This window comes from Oncorhynchus gorbuscha, linkage group LG21, assembly GCF_021184085.1.
Source record: "Oncorhynchus gorbuscha isolate QuinsamMale2020 ecotype Even-year linkage group LG21, OgorEven_v1.0, whole genome shotgun sequence".
NCBI lineage: Eukaryota > Metazoa > Chordata > Actinopteri > Salmoniformes > Salmonidae > Oncorhynchus > Oncorhynchus gorbuscha.
This window is the reverse complement of record NC_060193.1, coordinates 55,838,407-55,863,372: the sequence shown is the minus strand read 5'-3', so window position 1 is coordinate 55,863,372 and position 24,966 is coordinate 55,838,407. Positions and strand designations below refer to the sequence as shown.

General features: G+C 44.4%; 1 protein-coding gene across 4 annotated transcripts in view; it reads left to right on the top strand.

Annotated features, from left to right (window-relative positions):
* Window positions 1-5,121: 5,121 nt before the first annotated feature.
* The window catches only part of LOC124007627 (phospholipid-transporting ATPase IH-like), a 118,840-nt gene continuing 98,995 nt past the window's right edge, over window positions 5,122-24,966 (top strand). For all 4 annotated transcript variants that reach the window (XM_046318265.1, XM_046318264.1, XM_046318266.1 and 1 more), the window contains exon 1: window positions 5,122-5,534. In XM_046318265.1, coding sequence (XP_046174221.1) covers window positions 5,496-5,534 — 39 coding nt within the window. In that variant the 5' untranslated portion in view covers window positions 5,122-5,495. The remainder of the gene's footprint in view (window positions 5,535-24,966) is intronic.

Here is a 24,966-nt window from a genome sequence, read left to right as displayed (position 1 = left end):
AAAATAAATGAAAATATTACCCTCCAAAACAAGGCAATGGCACTAAAGGTTCCCATGTCAGTTGTTCCTAGCCTTCGCCCCATGCTTATTATGGTGGTCAAATTGTAAGCGAAGTAGATAGCCAGTTGACTGTTAATTTTGAAATACATTTTCAATGTTCATTTTAAATTATTTTATTGGAATTAATTGCAATGAAATACAGACTTATCGAAAGACAGTTATTTTGCATATTTGCATTTCAGAACCAGGAGAGTGGACAGTTCCCAGACTTGGGGTACAAGGCATGCATTTCAGAACCAGGAGAGTGGACAGTTCCCAGACTTGGGGTACAAGGCATGCATTTCAGAACCAGGAGAGTGGACAGTTCCCAGACTTGGGGTACAAGGCATGCATTTCAGAACCAGGAGAGTGGACAGTTCCCAGACTTGGGGTACAAGGCATGCATTTCAGAACCAGGAGAGTGGACAGTTCCCAGACTTGGGGTACAAGGCATGCATTTCAGAACCAGGAGAGTGGACAGTTCCCAGACTTGGGGTACAAGGCATGCATTTCATGACCCAAGTAGTGGACAGCTTTCTCTCTCAATTCAATTTCAATTCAAGGGCTTTATTGGCATGTAAAACATATGTTAACATTGCCAAAGCAAGTGAAGTAGATAATAAATAAATGTGAAATTAACAATACAAATTGACAGTAAACATTACACTCAAAAAAGTTCCAAAAGAATAAAGACATTTCAAATGTTATATTATGTCAATATACAGTATTGTAACAATGTGCAAATAGTTTAAGTACAAAAGGGAAAATTAATAAACATAAATATGGGTTGTAATTTACAATGGTGTTTGTTCTTCACTGGTTGCCCTTTTCTTGTAGCAACAGGTCACAAATCTTGCTGCTGTGATGTCACACTGTGGAATTTCACCAATTGATATGTCAGTTTATCAAAATTGGATTTGTTTTCAAAGTCTTTGTGGGTCTGTGTAATCTGAGGGTAATATGTGTCTCTAATATGGTCATACATTTGGCAGGAGGTTAGGAAGTGAAGCTCAGTCTCCACCGCATTTTGTGGGCAGTGAGCACATAGCCTGTCTTCTCTTGAGAGCCAGGTCTGCCATCAGCGGCTTCTCTCAATAGCAAGGCTATGCTCACTGAGTCTTTACATAGTCAAAGCTTTCCTTACGTTTGGGTCAGTCACAGTGGTCAGGTATTCTGCCACTGTGTACTCTCTGTTTAGGGCAAAATAGCATTCTAGTTTGCTCAGTTTTTTGTTGTTTGTTTTTTCCAACGTGTCAAGTAATTATCTTTTTGTTTTCTCATGATTCGGTTGGGTCTAATTGTGTCGCTGTGCTAGGGCTCTGTGGTGTCTGTTTGTGTTTGTGAACAGAGCCCCAGGACCAGCTTGCTTAGGGGACTCTTCTCCAGGTTCATCTCTCTGTAGGTGATGGCTTTATTATGGAAGGTTTGGGAATCACTTCCTTTTAGGTGGTTGTAGAATTTAACGTCTCTTTTCTGGATTTTGATAATTAGCAGGTATCGGCCTAATTTTGCTCTGCATGCATTATTTGGTGTTTTACGTTGTACATTGAGAATATTTTTGCAGAATTCTGCATGCAGTCTCAATTTGGTGTTTGTCCGATTTAGTGAATTATTGGTTGGAAAGCGAACCCCAGACCTCACAACCATAAAGGGCAATAGGTTCTATAACTGATTTAAGTCTCTCTCAATTAAATTCAATTAGCTCTATTGGCATGACACTGTCCCTCATTAAATGGCAGGCAGCCATGTAGTGCACTGCCAACCCACAGCTCTCTGTGTCCTCCCGCAACAAGATGGTTAGCCTATCCGCATCAGAGAGGTCTTTGAAACCTTGAATAAGGGTTTCAAATTTGGGGAAATGACACTCTCTAATTGTTTTATATTTGAGACATTTTGTCAGGAAATACAGCTCTGTTTTGCTTTCTGCTGTGGTGCAGTGGTTGCACAGATTTTCCTCTGCAGGGTGCCATGTTTTGTTTTGACTGGGTGCTGATACAGAACCCCTCCACTGGTTTCTTGGGCTCAGTGCTAGTGAATGACGCTCAACCTGTCTTCATCATAAGGGAGGTTTCTGAGTCAAAGATGAACAAGGTGATTAGCTCACTAAAGAACTCTAAAGCCAAAGATGTGTTTGGGCTGGACTCTACCTTTCTTAAAAACTACAAAGAGTCACTCATTGGCCCCATCACTAAGGTCACCAACACAACACAACACGTCTCGGGGTGTTTCCAAGGGTATGGAAGTCGGCCATAATTAACGCCCATCTTTAAATCGGGCGACCCTGCTGACGTGAGTAACTACAGGCCCATTAGTATACTACCTGTGATGTCAAAGGTTGTTGAAAAGTGTGTAGCAGAACAACTCATTGCCAACCTCAACAACAGCCCGTTCACCTTACACTCCATGCAGTTTGGCTTCAGAGCGAAACACTCCACAGAAACGGCCAACTGCTTTCTTCTGGAAAATGTCAAGTCCAAGATGGACAAAGGGGGCATTGTTGGGGCTGTGTTTCTGGACCTAAGGAAGGCTTTTGATACTGTTAACCATGAGATTCTCATCACAAAATTGTCCAAGTTCAACTTTTCCCCCGATGCCTTGAGATGGATAAAATCATACCTTGAAGGCAGAACTCAGTGTGTCAGAGTGAGCAATGAGCTGTCACCCACTCTTAGCTATGATGTGGGCGTGCCCCAAGGGTCAATACTGGGGCCCCTCCTGTTCAGCCTGTACATTAATGATCCTCCTTCTGTCTGTACTGGGTCTGAAGTTCAAATGTATGCAGATGATACAGTGATATATGTGCATGCAAAGAGCAAACAACAAGCTGCACAAGAACTCACTACTGTAATGGTCCAGGTTACAAAGTGGCTCAGTGACTCGTGTTTGCATCTCAATGTGAAAAAAACTGTTTACATGTTCTTCACAAAGAGAGCAACAGATGCTACTGAGCCAGATGTCTATGTGTCAGGGGAGAAGCTCCAGGTGGTATCTGATTTTAAGTACTTTGGCATCATACTTGATTCCAACCTCTTTTTTAAAAAGCATGTGAAAAGGGTCATTCAGATAACCAAATTCAACCTAGCTCATTTCCGATTTATACGAAATTGTTTGACTACAGAGGTAGCAAAACTGTACCTCAAATCTATGATACTCCCCCACTTAACATACTGCTTGACTAGTTGGGCCCAAGCTTGCTATACAACATTAAAACCTATTCAGTCTGTCTACAAACAGGCTCTCAAAGTGCTTGATAGGAAGCCCAATAGCCACCATCACTGTTACATCCACAGAAAGCATGAGTTCCTGAGTTGGGAAAATCTTGTGCAATACACCGACGCATGTCTTGTATTCAAGATCCTAAATGGCCTGGCCCCCACTCCACTCAGTATTTTTGTTAAACAGAAAACCCAAACATATGGCAGCAGATCCACAAGGTCTGCCATGAGAGGTGACTGTATAGTTCCCTTAAGGAAAAGCACCTTTAGTAAATCCGCTTTCTCTGTGAGAGCTTCCCATGTCTGGAATACACTGCCTTCAGACACACATAACTGCACCACCTATCACACTTTCACAAAATGTATGAATACATGGCTAAAGGTCAATCAGATTTGTGATCATAATCCCTAGCTGTGTATTGCCGCTTTCCATGTTGGCTGTAGTTTGTGAGGTGTGGAAACGCTTTGTTGCTTTTATGAATTTTGTCTTGCTGCTTTTTGTTCTATGTTGCTATGTCTTGCTTGTCCTATGTTGCTCTGTCTGTATGCTATGTCTTGCTTGTCCTATATTGCTCTGCGTGTGCTCACTGCTCAATTATTGTCTATATTGTAATTGTTTTTAATAACCTGCCCAGGGACTGCGGTTGAAAATTATCCGGCTGGCTAAAACCGGCACTTTTACTGAAACGTTGATTAATGTGCACTGTCCCTGTAAAAAATAAAATAATCTCAAACTCAAACTCAGACTGTGTTGTAATTTGGTTGGATCTGATATATTGTACGTTCTGGTCCTAAGATGTCAGTGTGTTATTAGAACAGGTTTGTGAACTCTCTCTCTCCCTCTCACAAACACACACACTTTTTGATTTAAGTTTATTATAGCCTGCACGTGCCAAAATGAATTAGGCTTTATGGTTCAAAACCTTACCATGGTGCGCTGCCATGCTTTAACGGGGAATTTGCCATTCCATTTGGTTTCTAACTCTTAGTTTATGCAACAGTTTTGTGTATTAGTTAAGAACCTCTTTAGGATTGGCCCCTTTTTTTCAATTTTCGCCTAAAATAACATACCCAAATCTAACTGCCTGTAGCTCAGGCCCTGAAGCAAGGATATGCATATTCTTGGTACCATTTGAAAGGAAACACGTTGAAGTTTGTGGAAATGTGAAAGGAATGTAGGAGAATATAACACATTAGATCGGGTAAAAGACAATACCAAACAAAATAAACTGTTGTTTTATATTTTTTTTGTACCATCATCTTTGAAATGCAAGAGAAAGGCCATAATGTATTATTCCAGCCCGGGTGCAGTTTAGATGTTGGCCACTAGAAGGCAGCAGTGCGCGTGCAAAGTTTGAGACTGATCCAAGCAACCATTATATTTCTGTTCAAAATGTTGAATCAAGACTGCCCAAATGTGCCCAATTTGTTTTTTAATAACTTTTCATGTTCAAAACTGTGCACTCCTCTCAAACAATAGCATCGTATTCTTTCACTGTAATAGCTACTGTAAATTGGAAAGAGCAGTTAGATTAACAATAATTTATGGGTTCTGCCAATATCAGATATGTCTATGTCCTGGGAAATTTTCTTGTTACTTACAACCTCATGCTAATCGCATTAGCCTACATTAGCTCAACCGTCCGCAGGGGACCCACCAATCCTGAATACGTTTTTTAAGCGATTCTGCTGAGAAAAGACATGAGCATGCACGCCTGACCGAAACTGATACATTCCAGTAGGCAAGTGTGTGACACTATATTGCGCAAGCGCTTACGGCTCCCAGTGACGTAGCCTATGATGGAAGAAAAACGTTTATTTCCCACAGCCGAGAGCCAAGAAGATTACCCGCGCGAGGAAGGTGAGAGAGAGAAGGCAGGAGAGGGAAAAGAAGACGCTACTTCTGACTAGTAGAAGTAAGCGACTTTGCGTCTGAAACATTGGGGAAGAATACCGTACTGGCTGCTGAATCATAGACTAACATGTCAGCATATGAATGAAACCAGAACTATGAAAGCGCGTGGGCATTTGAGCTTTACCTTTCATAGAGAGACCAATAGGTGATGACTGATTGTATAGGATTACAATAGTCGCACCCAGACTATTATAGTTCTTAGGCAGAAAAGGGGGACCGTCCGAAAATCATGGAGTATAGAGTAGAAATAAAAATTAGCTAGCGTTAAAAGATTAAAGAAGACTGCAAAAAATAAATTGCCCGGAGCATCTGGAACCTGTTAAATAATGGATTTTAGCTCTATTCGCAAATTGATCACCAGATGGGTAAGTAGCCTATTGCACTGAATTACTTTCTTGGAATCGATTTGCTTGTGCCAAAGCAAAAGTCTATGGGGTTTAGCCTACTATTGTACAGTAGGCTACCAACTTGTTGGTCAGGTTGTTGCGGTTTTACAGTCTATTCTCAATTAAACATTGTTGCGTTTCTATGAACAATTGTGTGTTTCCATTTCCCATGTTGCCCTTTACACTCGTACCCATATACCGGATGAAAATGATAGATTACGGCACTAATAAACTCCCCCCAAAATATCCCACTGCCCTGTCCCACTGCCCTGTGTAGGGTGCCGTATTTCGGAAGGGACGTTAAACGGGTGTCCTGGGTCATTAAAGATCCCATGACACTTATCGTAAGAGTAAGGGTGTTAACCCCGGTGTCCTGGCTAAATTCCTAATCTGGCCCTCAAACCATCACGATCACCTAATAATCCCCAGTTTACAATTGGCTCATTCATCCCCCTCCTCTCCCCTGTAACTATTCCCCAGGTCGTTGCTGCAAATGAGAACGTGTTCTCAAATTTACCTGGTAAAATAACGGATAAATAAATACATTTGGAAGGTAATGGCTGTACAGGAACACTCAATACATGACGTCAGAGCTCCGGCTCTGCACTTCACGGCGCTGTGTGGGTTTTGACTGACAGCCTTTATGAATTTGGATACCACGCACGACAAAAAGTTATCCCTAACCCACCCTCTAATTGGGCAACATTTTGCATATTTTTTGTTCTCTGAATAAATTAAGATTACTTTATGTATTTTGAAAGATGAGACATTGAGGAGTATAGTAAATACCGCCTTGATGTCATACAAGCAAGCCAAACAGTGAGTCCAAATGTGAGCTTCACATTTCGAAATAAAACTCATGCCGTATACAGTGTTTCAACGTTTAAGATCATTATGTTTTATGTACAGTTACAAGATGACATGCCGTCATACCCTATGCTGTTCTGAACAGAATGAGACTTTGTTTATTGTGAAGAAAATGTGTCGTGGCAGACGCACCCGAATGCACTAATGACTCCTTTCTATGTACACCAAAATTACGATCTGTTTCTCTGAATTGCCTTGTGAAAGCTGTTAGCTCGTATTTTATAATTTAGCTAGTCATGATGGCAATAGAACAAGCTTTCAAATCATGCCCACCTGACCCAGACTGCGATTTATAACGGGCCGTTTTTGGAATGTAAACATAACAATAATGCAATTGAACTCATGAGGTAGAGGCCCCTGGTAAAGGCCTGTAAAAACAGCAACAACCCAAGAATGCAAAATACACTTCTACCAATGTATTTATGTTCTGTGTTGCATGTTAAAAGATGAAGCAAAAAATATTACAGATATCCCATAAACCACCTGTTCATAAGTTTACATCAGAGGAGGCTGGTGGGAGGAGCTATAGGAGGACAGGCTCATTGTAATGAAGGGAACAGATTCAAACATGGTTTCCATATGTTGGATGTGTTTTGATACCGTTCCGTTTGTTCTATTTCAGCTAATGAGCCCATCTCCTATAGCTCCTCCCACCAGCCTCCTCTGGCTTACCGAACACTCCTTTTTTCTTTAGACATTAGACCACCAGCCTCCTCTGGCTTACCTAAAGCAAACAAACACTCCTTTTTTGTCTTTACACATTAGACCATATGACTAGCGTAGTTGTGTGGAGAATGATGTAATCCAGTGGTTTTAGGGCTGATGTGTGCTGCTGGGGACATCAATAGGTTACATCGGAGCCTATGGGCCGTGGGTTATCCAGTTCAGTACAGTAATGCTTGTTTGGCGCTAATCCAGAGGGCTGCTCCCATGAGGCCACGGGGTTCGAGGCATTTGGAGAAGCTTATGGACATATTACTGACTGTAGCCAAGCAATGCGGCTTGGTTGGGTGGTGTTTCGGAGGACGCATGGCTCTCAGCCTTCGCCTCTCCCGAGCCCGTGAGGGAGTTGTAGTGATGAGACAAGACGGTAACTACTAACAATTGGATATCAAGAAATTGGGGTGAAAAAGGGTGTAAAAAAATCAAATACATTTTTAAAAACTACACAGAACATCAATGGACTAGTCGGGGTATACATGCGAGTCGTCCAGCGCGTCACCTCTGAAGGGCATGGCTGTAGCCGCGTGTTGAGACGTGTGTTTATCAGCAAACAGACGGGCTGACAGACAGACTCTGATTCAGACTCTGCCTCGCTCTGTTGAGATATGATGGGCGTGAATTAAAGAACAGCAAATAGTGATGTTGTCTTGGTGATTGGCTACAAACCTATATCCATAGGACTTCACTACATACATGACTATTGAATAACATACTGTAACTTTTGATGGTCATTAATGGTGTCTATTAGAGAGTGTGACAGTGAGTAGAGGGAGAGAGGAAGGCAACCCATTGGATGCAGTACGCACTGGGTTAGTTTGTCACAAAAAGCTTGGGCCCCCCTGAACTTTGATCTAATGCGTAGAAATGCTGTCTGGCGTTAGGAGAGGAGATTTCCACACACACACACACACACACACACACACACACACACACACACACACACACACACACACACACACACACACACACACACACACACACACACACACACACACACACACACACACACACACACACACACACACACACACACACACACACACACACACACAGACACACAGTTATGCAAGTGTACCTTCTTTAGGTTGACAATTTCAAATTGTCATTCCCGCAAAAGTGTTCAAAGGCAGCACTGTAATCTTTGTAGCTGTCAGTTTGCACAAGGTGCCCGCTGTTCCTCGCCTATGATGTATTGGTGGGTTATGAAACCAAAATACTAATTCATCCATAGAGCTGAAGCCGTGAGTGAAATTGCTGTTTCTTACAATGATGAGGCTCGTTGTACAGACTTTTTTCTGTGTGTAGCACTGTGTTTTGGGCTCATCCCCTGACAATGGTTTGTTACTGATGAATACGTTATTCCTTTGGGGTAATTCCCTGTGTTCTGCCTCGGGGGAAATCAGCCAGGACACAGGAATCAGGACATTATCAATGATTCTGTCATCAGTCTCAGCCAATGACATCTGTTCTCTATTCAATTATTTGGTTCCCGGAGCAGCTACTCTTCCCTATTCCTGAGGGTTCACTCAAAACACAAGTACAAAATAATACACAGAAACATAGAAACAACAACAGCATAGAGACAGTAATGCATTATTCATTAACACGAAGGTAAGCGATGGAACATGTATGAAGCAAATCGGGCGACAGACCGACAGACACAAGCACAAGCACACAACAGTAACACACTGGTCAATACTAGAAAGGTGGGACAGAGCATGAAACTCTCGGGCCGTGGCTGTTTGGCTGCTGACTAATCAGCTCGTCTGGACAGGAAGTCTCTCTCCTGCTGACTTCCTGTCTCCTGGGGATTAGGTGAGGAGTGGGGGAGCTCTCTCTCTCTCTCTCTCTCTCTCTCTCTCTCTCTCTCTCTCTCTCTCTCTCTCTCTCTCTCTCTCTCTCTCTCTCTCTCTCTCTCTCTCTCTCTCTCTCTCTCTCTCTCTCTCTCTCTCGCTGTCCACATAGATAGATGATCTCATTTATACTCGCCAGGGGGAGGGACCTTAATGAAACACTAGAACCATGTCATGATATAATGGGATCATGTTGTTGAGAGGTGATTATGAGGTGAATATACAGACATGTAAATGATCATATCTGACTGCACAATGGATCTCTCCAAATGGGACGAGAAGATATTGAATTAACTTGCTTTGAAAGGTAAACTCATGAGCATGTAATGTTACCATTATGTAATGTAGCCTATACTCTGTTACATTAGCTGTACTGTATAGCACGTTCTTAGTGTTTCATTATTCCTGCTAGTCAGTAATACAGTACCACAGCATCTGTGTCCACCAGTGGGATATTTACACAGGGTCTACTGCCTATGTATGGTGTTGTGACTGTTGTGCTGTGTTTCTAGGGACAGAACGGGACAGGAGGGACGTTTTGGGATTAGTAGGATCTGAGCTAAACGGATAACGGGCCATGACACCACTTGTCGTTAGTGTTTAGACTTAGGATCCGGTCAGGGGTTTCTAAAGGTCACACAAACATTTTATCTGGTCAAAAAATATTTTTGCTGCTGTTGTGTAAATTACATCAATTCAAAAGCTGTACTGTGCATTACAATATGATGTAATATGCTTGGCCTCTTTAAAACCATTTTTCTGAGATAAAGAAAAAAAGCTCATTTCCTTGATGTAGGCTTGCTGCATGAAAATACTATGCAACTCTCAATGGACATGAGTACGTATTTCCCCTGAAGACCTCACTCATAGAGCTTCGACTCAAGCTTCCCGTATTGATCTAGCTGTAGCCAGGTTAAATAGCGGTATTATGACTGTGTGAGCTGTGTAATCACAGTGTTATCACACCTCGCTGCACCCACCCTCTGTGTCTCTCGGTCCAGGGTCTTTCAGCCAGGTGGTAATAACATATGACTTAACACCCTCATACTGTACGTGTGTCTCTGTGCGGACAGACGGGGCTACTTCTTGAACAGGGATCCACAGAGCTCCTCCTTAATCCATTTTGTCTTGTTGCTCTCCTTTAAGTATCCGGTTAATTCCTTTCCATCCAATAACAATGACATTCTACTTTCCATTCATTTGGTTCCAACATGGTGCCCATCATAATTCTAGAATCTTAAAGCAAGTTGACCACCAAACTCTGTATATCTTTGGCCCTGCCTATAACTATTGAGCTGCTACAGCTCCAGTATTACCAACCGTACTGCTGAGTATCAACCTACACAGGGAAGGGCCCTGTGGACCAAGAGGCTGGTGATGGATTGCAGTTATTTAATGGAGCAGAAAAGGCCACATCAGGAGAGATTGAGCCAGTGAGTGTTTGAACTTGGTAATGTCCCATGTGTTGGTTCCTGGCCCTTGGATAGGAACACTAAACAGTGCTGATAAAGGGGGGCATAACCCTTAATGCCGCCCCCCTCAGAGAATCAGATCTCACTACACAGCACATACTCATTCTTTAGAGATCACACAGAGACAGGAACATTGCTCAGGTGCATCTCAAAAGGTTGAAATGGCTTTGGGCTCAATTCAATCCAATCTCAATGACGGTACTCTTTCTTTTAGCAGTGTTTTGATATCAGGTCACTGGTCCCAGAGCCCAGAGGGAGCTGCTCAAAATCTGTTCCATGTGATCCAACTGAAACGGCTCTAATCTACAGTGATGTCAGGATGAAAGTAGCCCAGCACGACACATTCATAAAACTGAATGTAGATAGAAATGTGATAGAACACTGTGTGATAGAACATTGTCCATTCTACACAATACATTTCTATGTGGAGGGATCGTTCAGGACATTCTGTCCTTGAGAACAGAGCCCCTCTACCTATCCACAGCAGTGTCAGAGGAGAATGAGCCAGCCTAGCACAGCAGACAGTGGTGATGTAATAGCAATGGATGGTGGATGAGCGTTTGTCAGTTTGATAGGACCTTAGTGAAGTGAAGCGTGAACGTCCTCACTGTTCGAATAGGAGAGATTCTCAACTTCTAGACTTGATGAACTGCACGCTCAGCCTGGAAATACATTATGAAAGAGAGAGAGAGAAAGAGCTTGACATTCCCTTTGATCTATTATGACTGATATTAATCAGATTAATGACGAGCGACTAGTTAAAACAGGACGTCCCTCCTCATGGTCCCCAGCTGGGATGGAAATGGTGAGCTAATGGTTAAATAATTGTCAGAATTCTTAAAGAATGTGCCATGACAACTTGGAGACACACTCTGTCCTTGGAATAACTTGTGTGAATGAGTGTAAGACAGAGGGGGGGGGGGGGGGTTAGACTGTCACTGAGTAAAAGAGGAAGAGATGGCGAGAGGAAGTGAAGGAGAGGGGGGAGTGGCTGAGGGCACAGGTGGCAGCTTTATTTCACGGCTGATAGGGAGCTAATGAAACACACTGAGGCGTAGCACTATTTTATCCACTGTGTCAACACCATAGGTGAGAGCCGTGGTGCAGCGTACCATAATATAGATCCTCCTCCTGTTCCCACAGTGACGACCAAGGACATCAGGGTTCATGCACCCAGCTCTCTGGCCCGTGTCCGGACGAGCGGAGCGGAAGACTAGTGCGTGATCCCCTTTTAAAAAACCCTTTTCAGGGTTATAATGGAGCACAAAGACTAGTTCGATTAGAAGTCAATGGTTGGTTCTCTAGACGTCACGCTGCTGATGTGTTTAGGCTGTGACCTCTGACCTTTCAACATTGGTTGTCGTCATAGAAAACATGTTAAACACTCATGTGATTGACTGTCTATGGTTTGCCTGTCATACATCATGTACAAGAAAGGTCGTCTGAAAACTAGAACAAAGACATGGCAGTCTGAATTTGAACTTTGATCTTCATCACTTTAGGATGTGTTCTCTGCAGCAGAAATCTGATAGTGTCAAAGTGTCATTCCGTTTTGAAATTAATCAAAGATAATTATATTTTCCTGAATTGTAACATGTTATAACAAGATCCTGCTACAACTTTGTTGTCTCTGATCATCAGAGGAAGACCTCAGTCTCATAGAGGAAGACCTCAGTCTCATAGAGGAAGACCTCAGTCTCATAGAGGAAGACCTCAGTCTCATAGAGGAAGACCTCAGTCTCATAGAGGAAGACCTCAGTCTCATAGAGGAAGACCTCAGTCTCATAGAGGAAGACCTCAGTCTCATAGAGGAAGACCTCAGTCTCATAGAGGAAGACCTCAGTCTCATAGAGGAAGACCTCAGTCTCATAGAGGAAGACCTCAGTCTCATAGAGGAAGACCTCAGTCTCATAGAGGAAGACCTCAGTCTCATAGAGGAAGACCTCAGTCTCATAGAGGATGACCTCAGTCTCATAGAGGATGACCTCAGTCTCATAGAGGAAGACCTCAGTCTCATAGAGGAAGACCTCAGTCTCATAGAGGAAGACCTCAGTCTCATAGAGGAATACCTCAGTCTCATAGGATGACCTCAGTCTCAGTCTCAGAGGATGACCTCAGTCTCATAGAGGAAGACCTCAGTCTCATAGAGGAAGACCTCAGTCTCATAGAGGAAGACCTCAGTCTCATAGAGGAAGACCTCAGTCTCATAGAGGAAGACCTCAGTCTCATAGAGGAAGACCTCAGTGTAGACAGAGGGATTTTGTTTCATGAGGAAGACTCATCATGTGACCGCCCACCAGCCAGAAGACCTCAGTCTCATAGAGGGAAGACCTCTGAGTGGTCAAGAGGAAGACCTCAGAGAGAGAGAGAAGGGTCTCAATGAGAGAGAAGACCTCAGTCTCAATGAGAGAAGACCTCAATGAGAGGAAGACCTCAGGGGTGGGTGAATGAGAGAGGGATTTTGTTTGAATGAGAGTGGTGGAATGGGTCATTGGATCATCAATGTGAATGCCCACCAGCCAGGATGCATGGGGGGTGAATGAGAGCAGCAGGGTGGGTGAATGACACAGACAATGAGGAAAAGGGTGGGGGAAGGGTTAATGAGAGAGAGAGGGGTGGGTGAATGAGAGAGAGAAGGGTGGTAATGAAGAGAGAAGAGAGAGAGGGGGGAATGAATGAGAGAGAGAAGGGTGGGTGAATGAGAGAGAGAATGGGTGGGTGAATGAGAGAGAGAAAGGGTGGGTGAATGAGAGAGAGAGAGGGGTGGTGGATTGAGAGAGAGAGAAGGGTGGGGGAATGAGAGAGAGAAGGGTGGTGAATGAGAGAGAGAAGGGTGGGTGAATGAGAGAGAGAAGGGTGGTGGAATGAGAGAGAGAAGGGTGGGGGAATGAATGAGAGAGAGAGAGGGTGGGTGAATGGGGGAATGAGAGAGAAGGGTGGGGGAATGGAATGAGAGAGAGAAGGGTGGGTGAATGAGAGAGAGAAGGGTGGGTGAATGAGAGAGAGAAGGGTGGTGGAATGAGAGAGAGAAGGGTGGGTGAATGAGAGAGAGAAGGGGTGGGTGAATGAGAGAGAGAAGGGGTGGGGGAATGAGAGAGAGAAGGGTGGGGGAATGAGAGAGAGAAGGGTGGGGAAATGAGAGAGAGAAGGGGTGGGTGAATGAGAGAGAGAATGGGTGGGGGAATGAGAGAGAGAAGGGTGGTGGAATGAGAGAGAGAAGGGGTGGGTGAATGAGAGAGAGAGAAGGGGGGAATGGGGGAATGAGAATGAGAGAGAGGGGTGGGTGAATGAGAGAGAGAAGGGGTGGGGGAATGAATGAATGAGAGAGAAAGGGGTGGGGAATGAGAGAGAGAAGGGTGGGTGAATAATGAGAGAGAGAAGGGTGGGGGAATGAGAGGGAAGGGTGGGGGAATGGGGGGTGATGAGAGAGAGAAGGGTGGGTGAATGAGAGAGAATGAGAAGGGGGGTGGGGGAATGAGAGAGAGAGAAGGGTGGGTGAATGAGAGAGAGAAGGGTGGGGGAATGAGAGAGAGAGGGGTGGGTGAATGAGAGAGAGAAGGGGTGGGGGAATGAGAGAGAGAGGGGTGGGTGAATGAGAGAGAGAAGGGGTGGGGGAATGAGAGAGAGAAGGGTGGGGGAATGAGAGAGAGAAGGGGGGTGGGGGAATGAGAGAGAGAAGGGGTGGGGGAATGAGAGAGAGAAGGGTGGGTGAATGAGAGAGAGAAGGGGTGGGGGAATGAGAGAGAGAGAAGGGGTGGGGAATGAGAGAGAGAAGGGGTGGGGGAATGAGAGAGAGAAGGGGTGGGGGAATGGGGAGAAGGGGTGGGGGAATGAGAGAGAGAAGGGGTGGGGGAATGAGAGAATGAGAGAGAGGGGTGGGTGAATGAGAGAGAGAGAATGAGGGAGTGGGTGAATGAGAGAGAGAAGGGGTGGGGGAATGAGGGAATGAGAGAGAGAAGGGTGGGTGAATGAGAGAGAGAAGGGTGGGTGAATGAGAGAGAGAAGGGGTGGGGGAATGAGAGAGAGAAGGGTGGGTGAATGAGAGAGAGAAGGGGTGGGGGAATGAGAGAGAGAAGGGGTGGGGGAATGAGAGAGAGAAGGGGTGGGGGAATGAGAGAGAAAAGGGGTGGGGCAATGAGAGAGAGGCTTTATAATAATGTGGTGATGGAAGTCAAATTGAATTGTCTGGGTAATAAAAACAATCTCTTCATGCTCTGAACTGTGGTTGAGTGGATTGTGAGGACATGGAAAGTGCTGGAACGAGGGCTTTCTGAGGTCATTGTGTCACCACTGACTAAAGTAGACTTAAATATACACTGAGTGTACAAAACATTAGGAACTCCTTCCTAATATTGTGTTGTCGTCCCCCCCTTGCCACAGGACAGCCTTAATTGATCGGGGCATGGACGCCTAAAAGGTGTCAAAAGCTTTCCTAGGGGATTGTATCAAGTTGGCTGTATGTCCTTTCGGTGGTTGACTATTCTTGATACACACGGGAAAAACACAGCATCATTGCAGTTCTTGACACACTCAAACAGGTGCGCCTGACACCTACTACCCGTTCAATGGCACACATACACAATCCATGTCTCAATGCTTAAAAATTCTTCTTTAACCTGTCTCCTCACCTACACTGATTGAGGGGGATTTAACAAGTAAATTAATAAGGGATCATAGATTTCATGCAGAGCTGCTGTGAAGGAAAGAAGTGAGTTTTGTCAAAGAAGTGAGTTTGTGTTTATCCAGGAACTCCTGCCCCCACCTACCGTCAACCATCATTATAGCTATACGGAACCCCGCCCTGTGCAATTGGGTCCTGGACTTCTTGACGGGCCGACCCCAGGTGGTGAAGATAGGAAACAACATCTCTACTTCGCTGATCCTCAACATTGGGGCCCCACAAGTGTGTGTGCTCAGCCCCCTCCTGTACTCCCTGTTCACCCATGACTGCGTGGCCATGGGTGATGTTGATTATGGCAGCCCCCCGCACCTCTCTGATTCAGAGGGTTTGGGTTAAATGCGGAAGACACATTTCAGTTGAATGCATTCAGTTGTACAACTGACTAGGTATCCCCCTTTCCCAAACCAACTGCCCTCCAGGACACTTACAGCACCTGATGTGACAGGATCATCAAGGACAACAACCACCCGAGCCACAGCCTGTTCACCCCGCTTACCATCCAGAAGGCGAGGTCAGTACAGGTGCATCAAAGCTGCGACCGAGAGACTGAAAAACAGCTTCTATCTCAAGGCCATCAGACTGTTAAACAGCCATCACTAACACAGAGAGGCTGCTGCCTACACACAGACTTGAAATCATTGGCCACTTTAATAAATAGATCACTAGTCACTTTAATAATGTAACTTTAATAATGTTTACATATCTTGCATTACTCATATAATATGTATATACTGTATTCTATACCATCTATTGCATCTTGCCTATGTCGCTCTGTCATTGCTCATCCATATATTTATATTCTTATTCCATTTATTTACTTAGATTTGTGTGTATTAGGTAGTTGTTGGGGAATTGTTAGATATTGCTGCACTGTAGGAACTAAAAGCACAAGCATTTTGCCACACTCACAATAACAACTGCTAACCATGTGTATGTGACCAATAACATCTGCTAACCGTGTGTATGTGACCAATAACATCTGCTAACCGTGTGTATGTGACCAATAACATCTGCTAACCGTGTGTATGTGACCAATAACATCTGCTAACCGTGTGTATGTGACCAATAACATCTGCTAAACAAATCAAATCAAATCAAATCAAATTTATTTATATAGCCCTGTGCTGATATCTCAAAGTGACCAAAAACCCCAAACAGCAAACAATAACATCTGCTCCCTAACCAAAACCTAGTGTGTATCCTCTTCTGTGACCAATGTTCAAATGTTCATCCAGCATGCTAATAATAAGGCAGAACAGTGAAACTGTCAGATGGACTGACCAATCATGTCACATCTGCTAACATATGTGGGGTGGCGTCCTCTTCTGGCTGTATGTGACCAATAAATGTTCATCTGCTAAACATGTGGACTATGTGACCAATAACATCTGCTAACCAGTCATCATGTCAGGTATGTGACCAATAACATCTGCTAAACATGTGTATGTGACCAATAACATCTGCTAACCAACCACCAACTTACCATCCTGAGACAAGGCCGAGTGTGTATGTGACCAATAACATCTGCTAAACATGTGTATGTGACCAATAACATCTGCTAACCGTGTGTATGTGACCAATAACATCTGCTAAACATGTGTATGTGACCAATAACATCTGCTAACCGTGTGTATGTGACCAATAACATCTGCTAAACATGTGTATGTGACCAATAACATCTGCTAACCGTGTGTATGTGACCAATAACATCTGCTAAACATGTGTATGTGACCAATAAAATAGGATTTGATTCACCTGGTCAGTCTGTCATGGAAAGAGCGGGTGACCTTAATGTTTTGTACATTCAGTGTATGTATGTGTGTGTATATCTGTGTCATATCCTGTGATCAAATATCACAGATGATCGTGTTCGTTGTCCACATTGTGAGTGGGCTGAGGCACCGTAATGATACAAGTATTACAATTCGCTTCATTGCCTAATCTGATCTCACAAAGACATTCTTTTTCAACTTTTACTTTGCGAGCTCCGTGAACTTCAGAACAGATTTCCATTGTTTCAGTATCACTTCCCTACCAGGTCCTTTTGTCTCTGCGTGCTTAGAAATCCCTCAGTCTAGGTCTGTAATCTGATAAATGATCTATTTAAACATGGCTGGCTCTTGCTGGCAGCCTTTTGTCTATCAAACGCCTGGTGAGGTGAGTGGATGCAATGTGCCCACAGATCGATTTGAAGCGTTTAGGAGAGAAGAGCGAGGCTGCTATCAGGCTGCTGTCAGTGATCTGACGGAGAGGTATTGGGTTGTTATGCCTGGCTGCACGTTGAGTGAGTGTGAGAGAGATTTCTGCTAGTCAGAATAATTCGGCTTCAAGTCAGAAAAACATAACCTCAACTCTCTCCATTCAAAACTTTCACTGGTATTGATTTTCAATGTTTTCATTCAAAAGAACGAAATAAAGGGTTAAAGGAGTCAGAGCTGTGACTGTGGTCTGTGTTGTCCCCTGGCTGGCTCCTAGCTCTATGACAGGGAGGTTCCTGACAGGTCTATGCTATTTTTGGTCCTGGCTTTAGCTGGTGAAAGTTTTATAGGTAGTAGGAGATTGACTGGTGCTGCTAAGGTGAGAGTGTAGTGAAGTGATGCCACAGGGCCAACACACACACGCCTGGCTCTAGTCTGGAGGATTAGATAGCACCACAGACAGACAGCCTTAAAGCCTCTGTATGGTCAATCTGAGGTCTGCAGTGGCTGTACAGCATTTACTGAGATACGGCCTCTGCAGAAGTCAGGGCATGTATACTTCTTACGCTTCGCGGAGCAGAGCTGTTGTGACGGAAGTTGTCAAAGAAGTGTTTGTGTTTATACAGGAAGTCCCAATCATGTCAATGCGGAGCTTTTACGAGCCCTCCTCATTGTTACAGTATGTGGGCAGTGCACGGCGATGTAACCTTTTAACACTGAGACCAGAGAGACACTTTCACTGTGACGCTCACACTTACACCCCCGCTAGGTTTTTGAACACAGCCCTGGACTTAGAATTGACAGGTCTATTTTTGGCATTTCTGTTCTGGCGTCTGTTCTATTGTCATTTGATACATTCTTAGCTACTTTTATTTAATCAGTGGAGTCCAGTTGAGACCAGGATTAATTTTCAATGGTGGCCTGAGACCACAAAGCAAAAGATTTAAAGAAATATAACAAGATCCAATGACAAGTACATTACATTAGAACATCAGCAACATCACAGCCTTCATTAACAAGGTACTAAATCAATCCGTCAAAACTATTGCACACCTCTGTGAACTCATTCATCATCATCGGTTCCAAACTGCCCTAGTGGCACCAGGGAATATAAATGTAATACATTTTGTGGAGTGCGAGAACTAAAAGTGGATTTACCTAATTCCACGGAGACCTGAGGAATCTGAAGAGTTAACCAACCCTGTGAATGGGTTTGGTATCTCATTCATTTATATGTTGGAAGCTTGTGTAGTTTCTAAAGTTTGAATTGATGGGAGTGGAGGTATAATCAAACCTGGCCGAGCACAGAGCTCTGAGGTGTTCCTCACAGTGCCTGTGTTCAGTAGAGCTGAGCAGATTAGGTTTTAACATATTTACCCCTGCTGAAGGGTCAGCTGGTCTGATCCCACCACACAGTTAGTCCCCCATCACATGACTAAGGCCTGTGTGATCATGTGACTGTTTAGCCCAGAACAGAACTGCCTCTATGGTGTAACATGCACACTAGTGTGACCATGTAGATGATCAGTCATGAGGAGCTTTGTTAGGATTCATATCTGTGTTCAGCAGATTCCAAAGGCTAAAATCTTTTGGCGACAACATTTAGTTTTTATGTGCACTTGTTCTGAGTGTGTTTTGAGTGTTGTTTCAGGGTTGACTTGAATGGAGTTGAGTTGGATGTTTTCCTGTCTCTGGAATGCAGTGCATCGTGTGTGTGTGTGTGTGTGTGTTTTCCAGGCCTAAGAGGCAGTGTGTCTGAGAGAGCAACATTAATCCCAGGATGGCCACAGCACCACACACACACACACACACACACACACACACACACACACACACACACACACACACACACACACACACACACACACACACACACACACACACACACACACACACACACACACACACACACACACACACACACACACACACACACACACACACACACACACACACACACAGAGAAACAGAGACGATAGCTGGGGAGACCGAGCAGGAAGAGAGACAGAGAGGAGAGGACCAAACCTGGCACCACTCTACAGACGAACAGACAAGCTGTCGTCACACAGCCATTCCTGGGAGTCATACTGCTTATGAAGCCACATGAACACACTGATAACCTGCACCTTCGTTACTCTGCACCTTTTCCACTTGACGTTAGTAATGCATTGTGATGGAAATGTTCTGTGTGTATCCAATCGTATGTTTAGAATAATACTGCTTTCTAACAACATCGCTTGGTTGGGTTTATGCGAGTGACAGATTGCTTAGTCAATTTGGCAGTATGCCCAGAACATTGCTCTGGGAACCAAAAGGAGTATCTCAGTTTCAAGGTAAGAAGCCTGGTCTGGTATCAGTCATGCAGGAACCAACCATCCTTATATGACTTGTTTGTGTAGCAGTATTTTAAAAAAAAATTGTTTTACCCCTTTTCACCTCAAATTCTTGATATTCAATTGGTAGTTGCAGTCTTGTCCCAACGCTGCAACCCCTGTATGGACTCGGGAGAGGTGAAGGTCAAGAGCCGTGCGCCCTCCGAAACACGACCCAGACAAGCCACGCTGCTTCTTGACACAATGCCCGCTTAACCCGGAAGCCAGCCGCACCAATGTGTCAGAGGAAACACTGTACACCTGGCGACTGTGTCAGCGTGCATGGCGCCCGGCCCGCCACAGGAGACGCTAGACTTAGACCACTGCGCCACTCGGAACTCTCCTTTAAAATTCCATCAGGCTTGTATTGAGTTTGTGAACCTCTCCGTCCGTGATAATACAGATTGCTTCATTACTTGACATTAGTAATGAATCATACTTTGAGGAACAGCATTTTTGTTTCCCGTCCAAGCATTGACAGTGAAACAGCGTCTGTCACAGTGTGCCATGAATCAGTAGGATAATATGATCAGTCTTCTCACCATGTAGCAGACGGCCAGTCAGCAATTCATGGAAATAGACTAATTAGTCTGGTTCCATCCTGCTACACCCTAATATCCACCACTTCACACCCCCTGGAGCCTGTCTGGTCCTGCCTGGGACAAAACACAGCCTTGGGAACACTCAGCTCGGGTGGACTGACTTATAGCCCTGGGACTGGGACAAGTCGGCCTCTACAATAACAAATAGCCCGGGACGCTGGGACTTAGGTGTTGCTGTTTCCTATCACTCTGTGCTCTTGTCATTCCCTGCTGACTACAGTATCTCTGACTATGCTAGAGGGTTACAGGTAGAACACTTTCCTACCACACATCAGTTGTTTACTGCTAACCCCAATCAGCTGAGCAGATCCCAGAAAACACTATGACCCGCCAACACAATGGTTTATCACTTATCACTGTGGGTTCCCCATGTGATACCTCTAAGATGGCTACGATATCATCTTGTGCCATGTCCTGTGTGTGTAGTGTCTCCTGGAACAAAAGGAGGAAGTGAGAAGATGATTTATGAGGAGATGGTGTAGCGAAGGCCCAGGAGGTTTGGGCTAGTATAGCTTAGCATAGCCTCTTCCTCTGTCCTACCCTCTGTAGCATGGAGGAAGGAGTTTATTAACAGAATGATTCTCAGCAGCTGTCCTGTACTTAGCCTTACAGCAGACTGACTCCATGATTGGTGCTGTCCAGTACTGACCCTTACAACAACTACAGTATGACACCATGCATTGTGCTGTCCTGTACTGAGCCTTACAGCAGACTATGACACCATGCATGGTGCTATCCTGTACTGAGCCTTACAGCAGACCACTGTATGACACCATGCATTTGTTTTCATTCATTTTTTAAAATTTCACATTTATTTAACCAGGTAGGCTAGTTCAGAACAAGTTCTCATTTACAACTGTGACCTGGCCAAGATAAAGCAAAGCAGTTTGACACACAACAACACAGAGTTATACATGGAATAAACAAACATACAGTCAATAATACAGTAGAAAAAGTCTATATACAGTGTGTGTAAATGAGGTAGGATAAGAGAGGTAAGGCAATAAATAGTCCATGGTGGCGAAGTAATTACAATATAGCAATTAAACACTGGAATGGTAGATGTGCAGAAGATGAATGTGCAAGTAGAGATACTGGGGTGCAAAGGAGCAAGATAAATAAATACATACAGTATGGGGATGAGCTAGTTGAATGGGCTATTTACAGATGGGCTATGTACAGGTGCAGTGATCTGTGATCTGCCTCTACAGCTGGTGCTTAAATCTAGTGAGGGAGATATGAGTCTCCAGCTTCAGTGATTTTTGCAGTTCGTTCCAGTCATTGGCAGCAGAGAACTGTAAGGAAAGGCGGCCAAAGGAAGAATTGGATTTGGGGGTGACCAGTGAGATAATACCTGCTGGAGGAGCGTTTTATCCAAAGCTTACAGTCATGTGTGTGGGTGCTGCTATGGTGACCAGTGAGCTGAAATAAGGTGGGGCTTTACCTAGCAGATAGATGACTTGTAGATGACTTGGAGCCAGTGGGTTTGGTGACGAGTATGAAGCGAGGGCCAGCCAACGAGAGCATACAGGTCGCAGTGATGGGTAGTATATGGGGCTTTGGTGACAAAACGGATGGTACTGTGATCGACTGCATCCAATTTATTGAGTAGAGTGTTTGAGGCTATTTTGTCAATGACATCGCCGAAGTCAAGGATCGGTAGGTTGGTCAGTTTTACGAGGGTATGTTTGGCAGCATGAGTGAAGGACACTTTGTTGCGAAATAGGAAGCCGATTCAAGATTTAATTTGGATTGGAGATGCTTAATGTGAGTCTGGAAGGAGAGTTTACAGTCTAACCAGACACCTAGGTATTTGTAGTTGTCCACATATTCTAAGTCAGAACCGTCCAGAGTAGTGATGCTGGACTGGCAGGCAGGTTTAAGAGCATGAATTTGATTTTACTTGCATTTAAGAGCAGTTGGAGGCCACGGAAGGAGAGTTGTATGGCATTGAAGCTCGTCTGGAGGTTAGTTAACACAGTGTCCAAAGAAGGGCCAGAGGTATACAGACTGGTGTCGTCTACGTAGAGGTGGATCGGAGAATCACCAGCAGCAAGAGCGACATCATTAATGTATACAGAGAAGAGTGTCGGCCCGAGGATTGAACCCTGTGGTACCCCCATAGAGACTGCCAGGGGTCCGGACAACAGGCCCTCCGATTTGACACACTGAACTCTATCAGAGAAGTAGTTGGTAAACCAGGCGAGGCAGTCATTTGAGAAACCAAGGCTGTTGAGTCTGCCGATAAGAATGTGGTGATTGACAGAGTCGAAAGCCTTGGCCACATCGATGAATACGGCTGCACAGTAATGTCTCTTCTCGATGGCGGTTAAGATATCGTTTAGGACCTTGAGCGTGACTGAGGTGCACCCAAGACCAGCTCTGAAACCAGATTGCATAGCGGAGAAGGTATGGTGGGATTCAAAATGGTCGGTAATCTGTTTGTTAACTTGGCTTTCGAAGACCTTAGAAAGGCAGGGTAGGATATATATAGGTCTGTAGCAGTTTGGGTCTAGAGTGTCTCCCCCTTTGAAGAGGGGGATGACCGCGGCAGCTTTCCAATCTTTGGGAATCTCAGATGATACGAAAGAGATGTTGAACAGGCTAGTAATAGGGGTTGCAACAATTTCGGCAGATAATTTTAGAAAGAGATTTGTAGGGGTCCAGATTTTGCAGCTCTTTCAGAACATCAGCTATCGGGATTTGGGTGAAGGAGAAATGGGGAGGCTTGCGCGAGTTGCTGTGGGGGGTGCAAGGCTGTTGATCGGGGTAGGGGTAGCCAGGTGAAAAGCATGGCCAGCCGTAGAAAAATGCTTATTGAAATTCTCAATTATAGTGGATTTATCGGTGGTGACAGTGCCTCAGTTCAGTGGGCAGCTGGGAGGAGGTGCACTCATGGACTTTACAGTGTCCAGAACTTTTTGAGTTAGTGTTGCAGGATGCAAATTTCTGCTTGAAAAAGCTAGCCTTAGCTTTCCTAACTGCCTGTGTATGTTGGTTCCTAACTTCCCTGATAATTTGCATATCATGGGGTCTATTCCATGCTAATGCAGAACTCCACAGGATGTTTTTGTGCTGGTCAAGGGCAGTCTGGTCTGGAGAGAACCAAGGGCTATATCTGTTCCTGGTTTAAAAAAAATGAATGGGGCATGCTTATTTAAGATGGTTAGGAAGGCACTTTTAAAGAATAACCAGGCGTCCTCTACTGACGGGATGAGGTCAATAACCTTCCAGGATATCCGGGCCAGGTCGATTAGAAAGACCTGCTCGCTGAAGTGTTTTAGGGAGCGTTTGACACTGATGAGGGGTGGTCGTTTGACCTCAGACCCATTACGGATGCAGGCAATGAGGCAGTGATCGCTGAGATCTTGGTTGAAAACAGCAGTTATATTTGGATGGTAAGTTGGTTAGGATAATATCTATGAGGGTGCCCGTGTTTACCGATTTGGGGTTGTACCTGGTGGGTTCATTGATAGCTTGTGTGAGATTGAGGGCATATCAAGCTTAGATTGTAGGATGGCTGGGGTGTTAAGCATGTCCCAGTTTAGGTCACCTAGCAGCACTGGAGCTGTCCTGTACTGAGTCTTACAGCAGACTATTGCATGGATGAGGTGTTATTTAATTAACACTAGGCTACACATTCTATGAACCACATGTGTGGAATTCAGTTAGTACCTAGGCCTATGTTTCGTCATGCCCCAAATTTCATTTCACTGCAAAATTACAATTCCGTATACGTAGCTGACTAAAGGACTTGCTGTATGTGCAACTATGATAATGTAAAAATGTAGTGTGACCATTGGTTTTGATTGAATAAGACAGGAGTGGATACGTAGGCTGAGTTACTGTAGCCTCCCTCAGCATAAGGCTCTATAGACAGCTCCCTCTACCTCCGTCAGGTGGGCTTTTATAAAGAGCTGCTGCTACTGTGTTCTACTGTGACCCCAATAGACACAGAAGTAGATGAATATCTGGGAATATCTTTCTCTATGAAACTCTGTCCCCAGTGAATAACCGGCATGGTAATAATACGGTGCTGATGTAGAGTTTATGTTGTAGCGTTAAGCCACAAAAACAAATAGGGAACATACAGTGCCTTGCGAAAGTATTCGGCCCCCTTGAACTTTGCGAACTTTTGCCACATTTCAGGCTTCAAACATAAAGATATAAAACTGTATTTTTTTGTGAAGAATCAACAACAAGTGGGACACAATCATGAAGTGGGACGACGTTTATTGGATATTTCAAACTTTTTTAACAAATCAAAAACTGAAAAATTGGGCGTGCAAAATTATTCAGCCCCCTTAAGTTAATACTTTGTAGCGCCACCTTTTGCTGCGATTACAGCTGTAAGTCGCTTGGGGTATGTCTCTATCAGTTTTGCACATCGTGAGACTGAAATGTTTTCCCATTCCTCCTTTCAAAACAGCTCGAGCTCAGTGAGGTTCACCAGTTGAGAGATCAAGGGGGCCGAGAGAGGTTCACCAGTTGAGAGATCAAGGGGGCCGAGAGAGGTTCACCAGTTGAGAGATCAAGGGGGCCAAGAGAGGTTCACCAGTTGAGAGATCAAGGGGGCCGAGAGAGGTTCACCAGTTGAGAGATCAAGGGGGCCGAGAGAGGTTCACCAGTTGAGAGATCAAGGG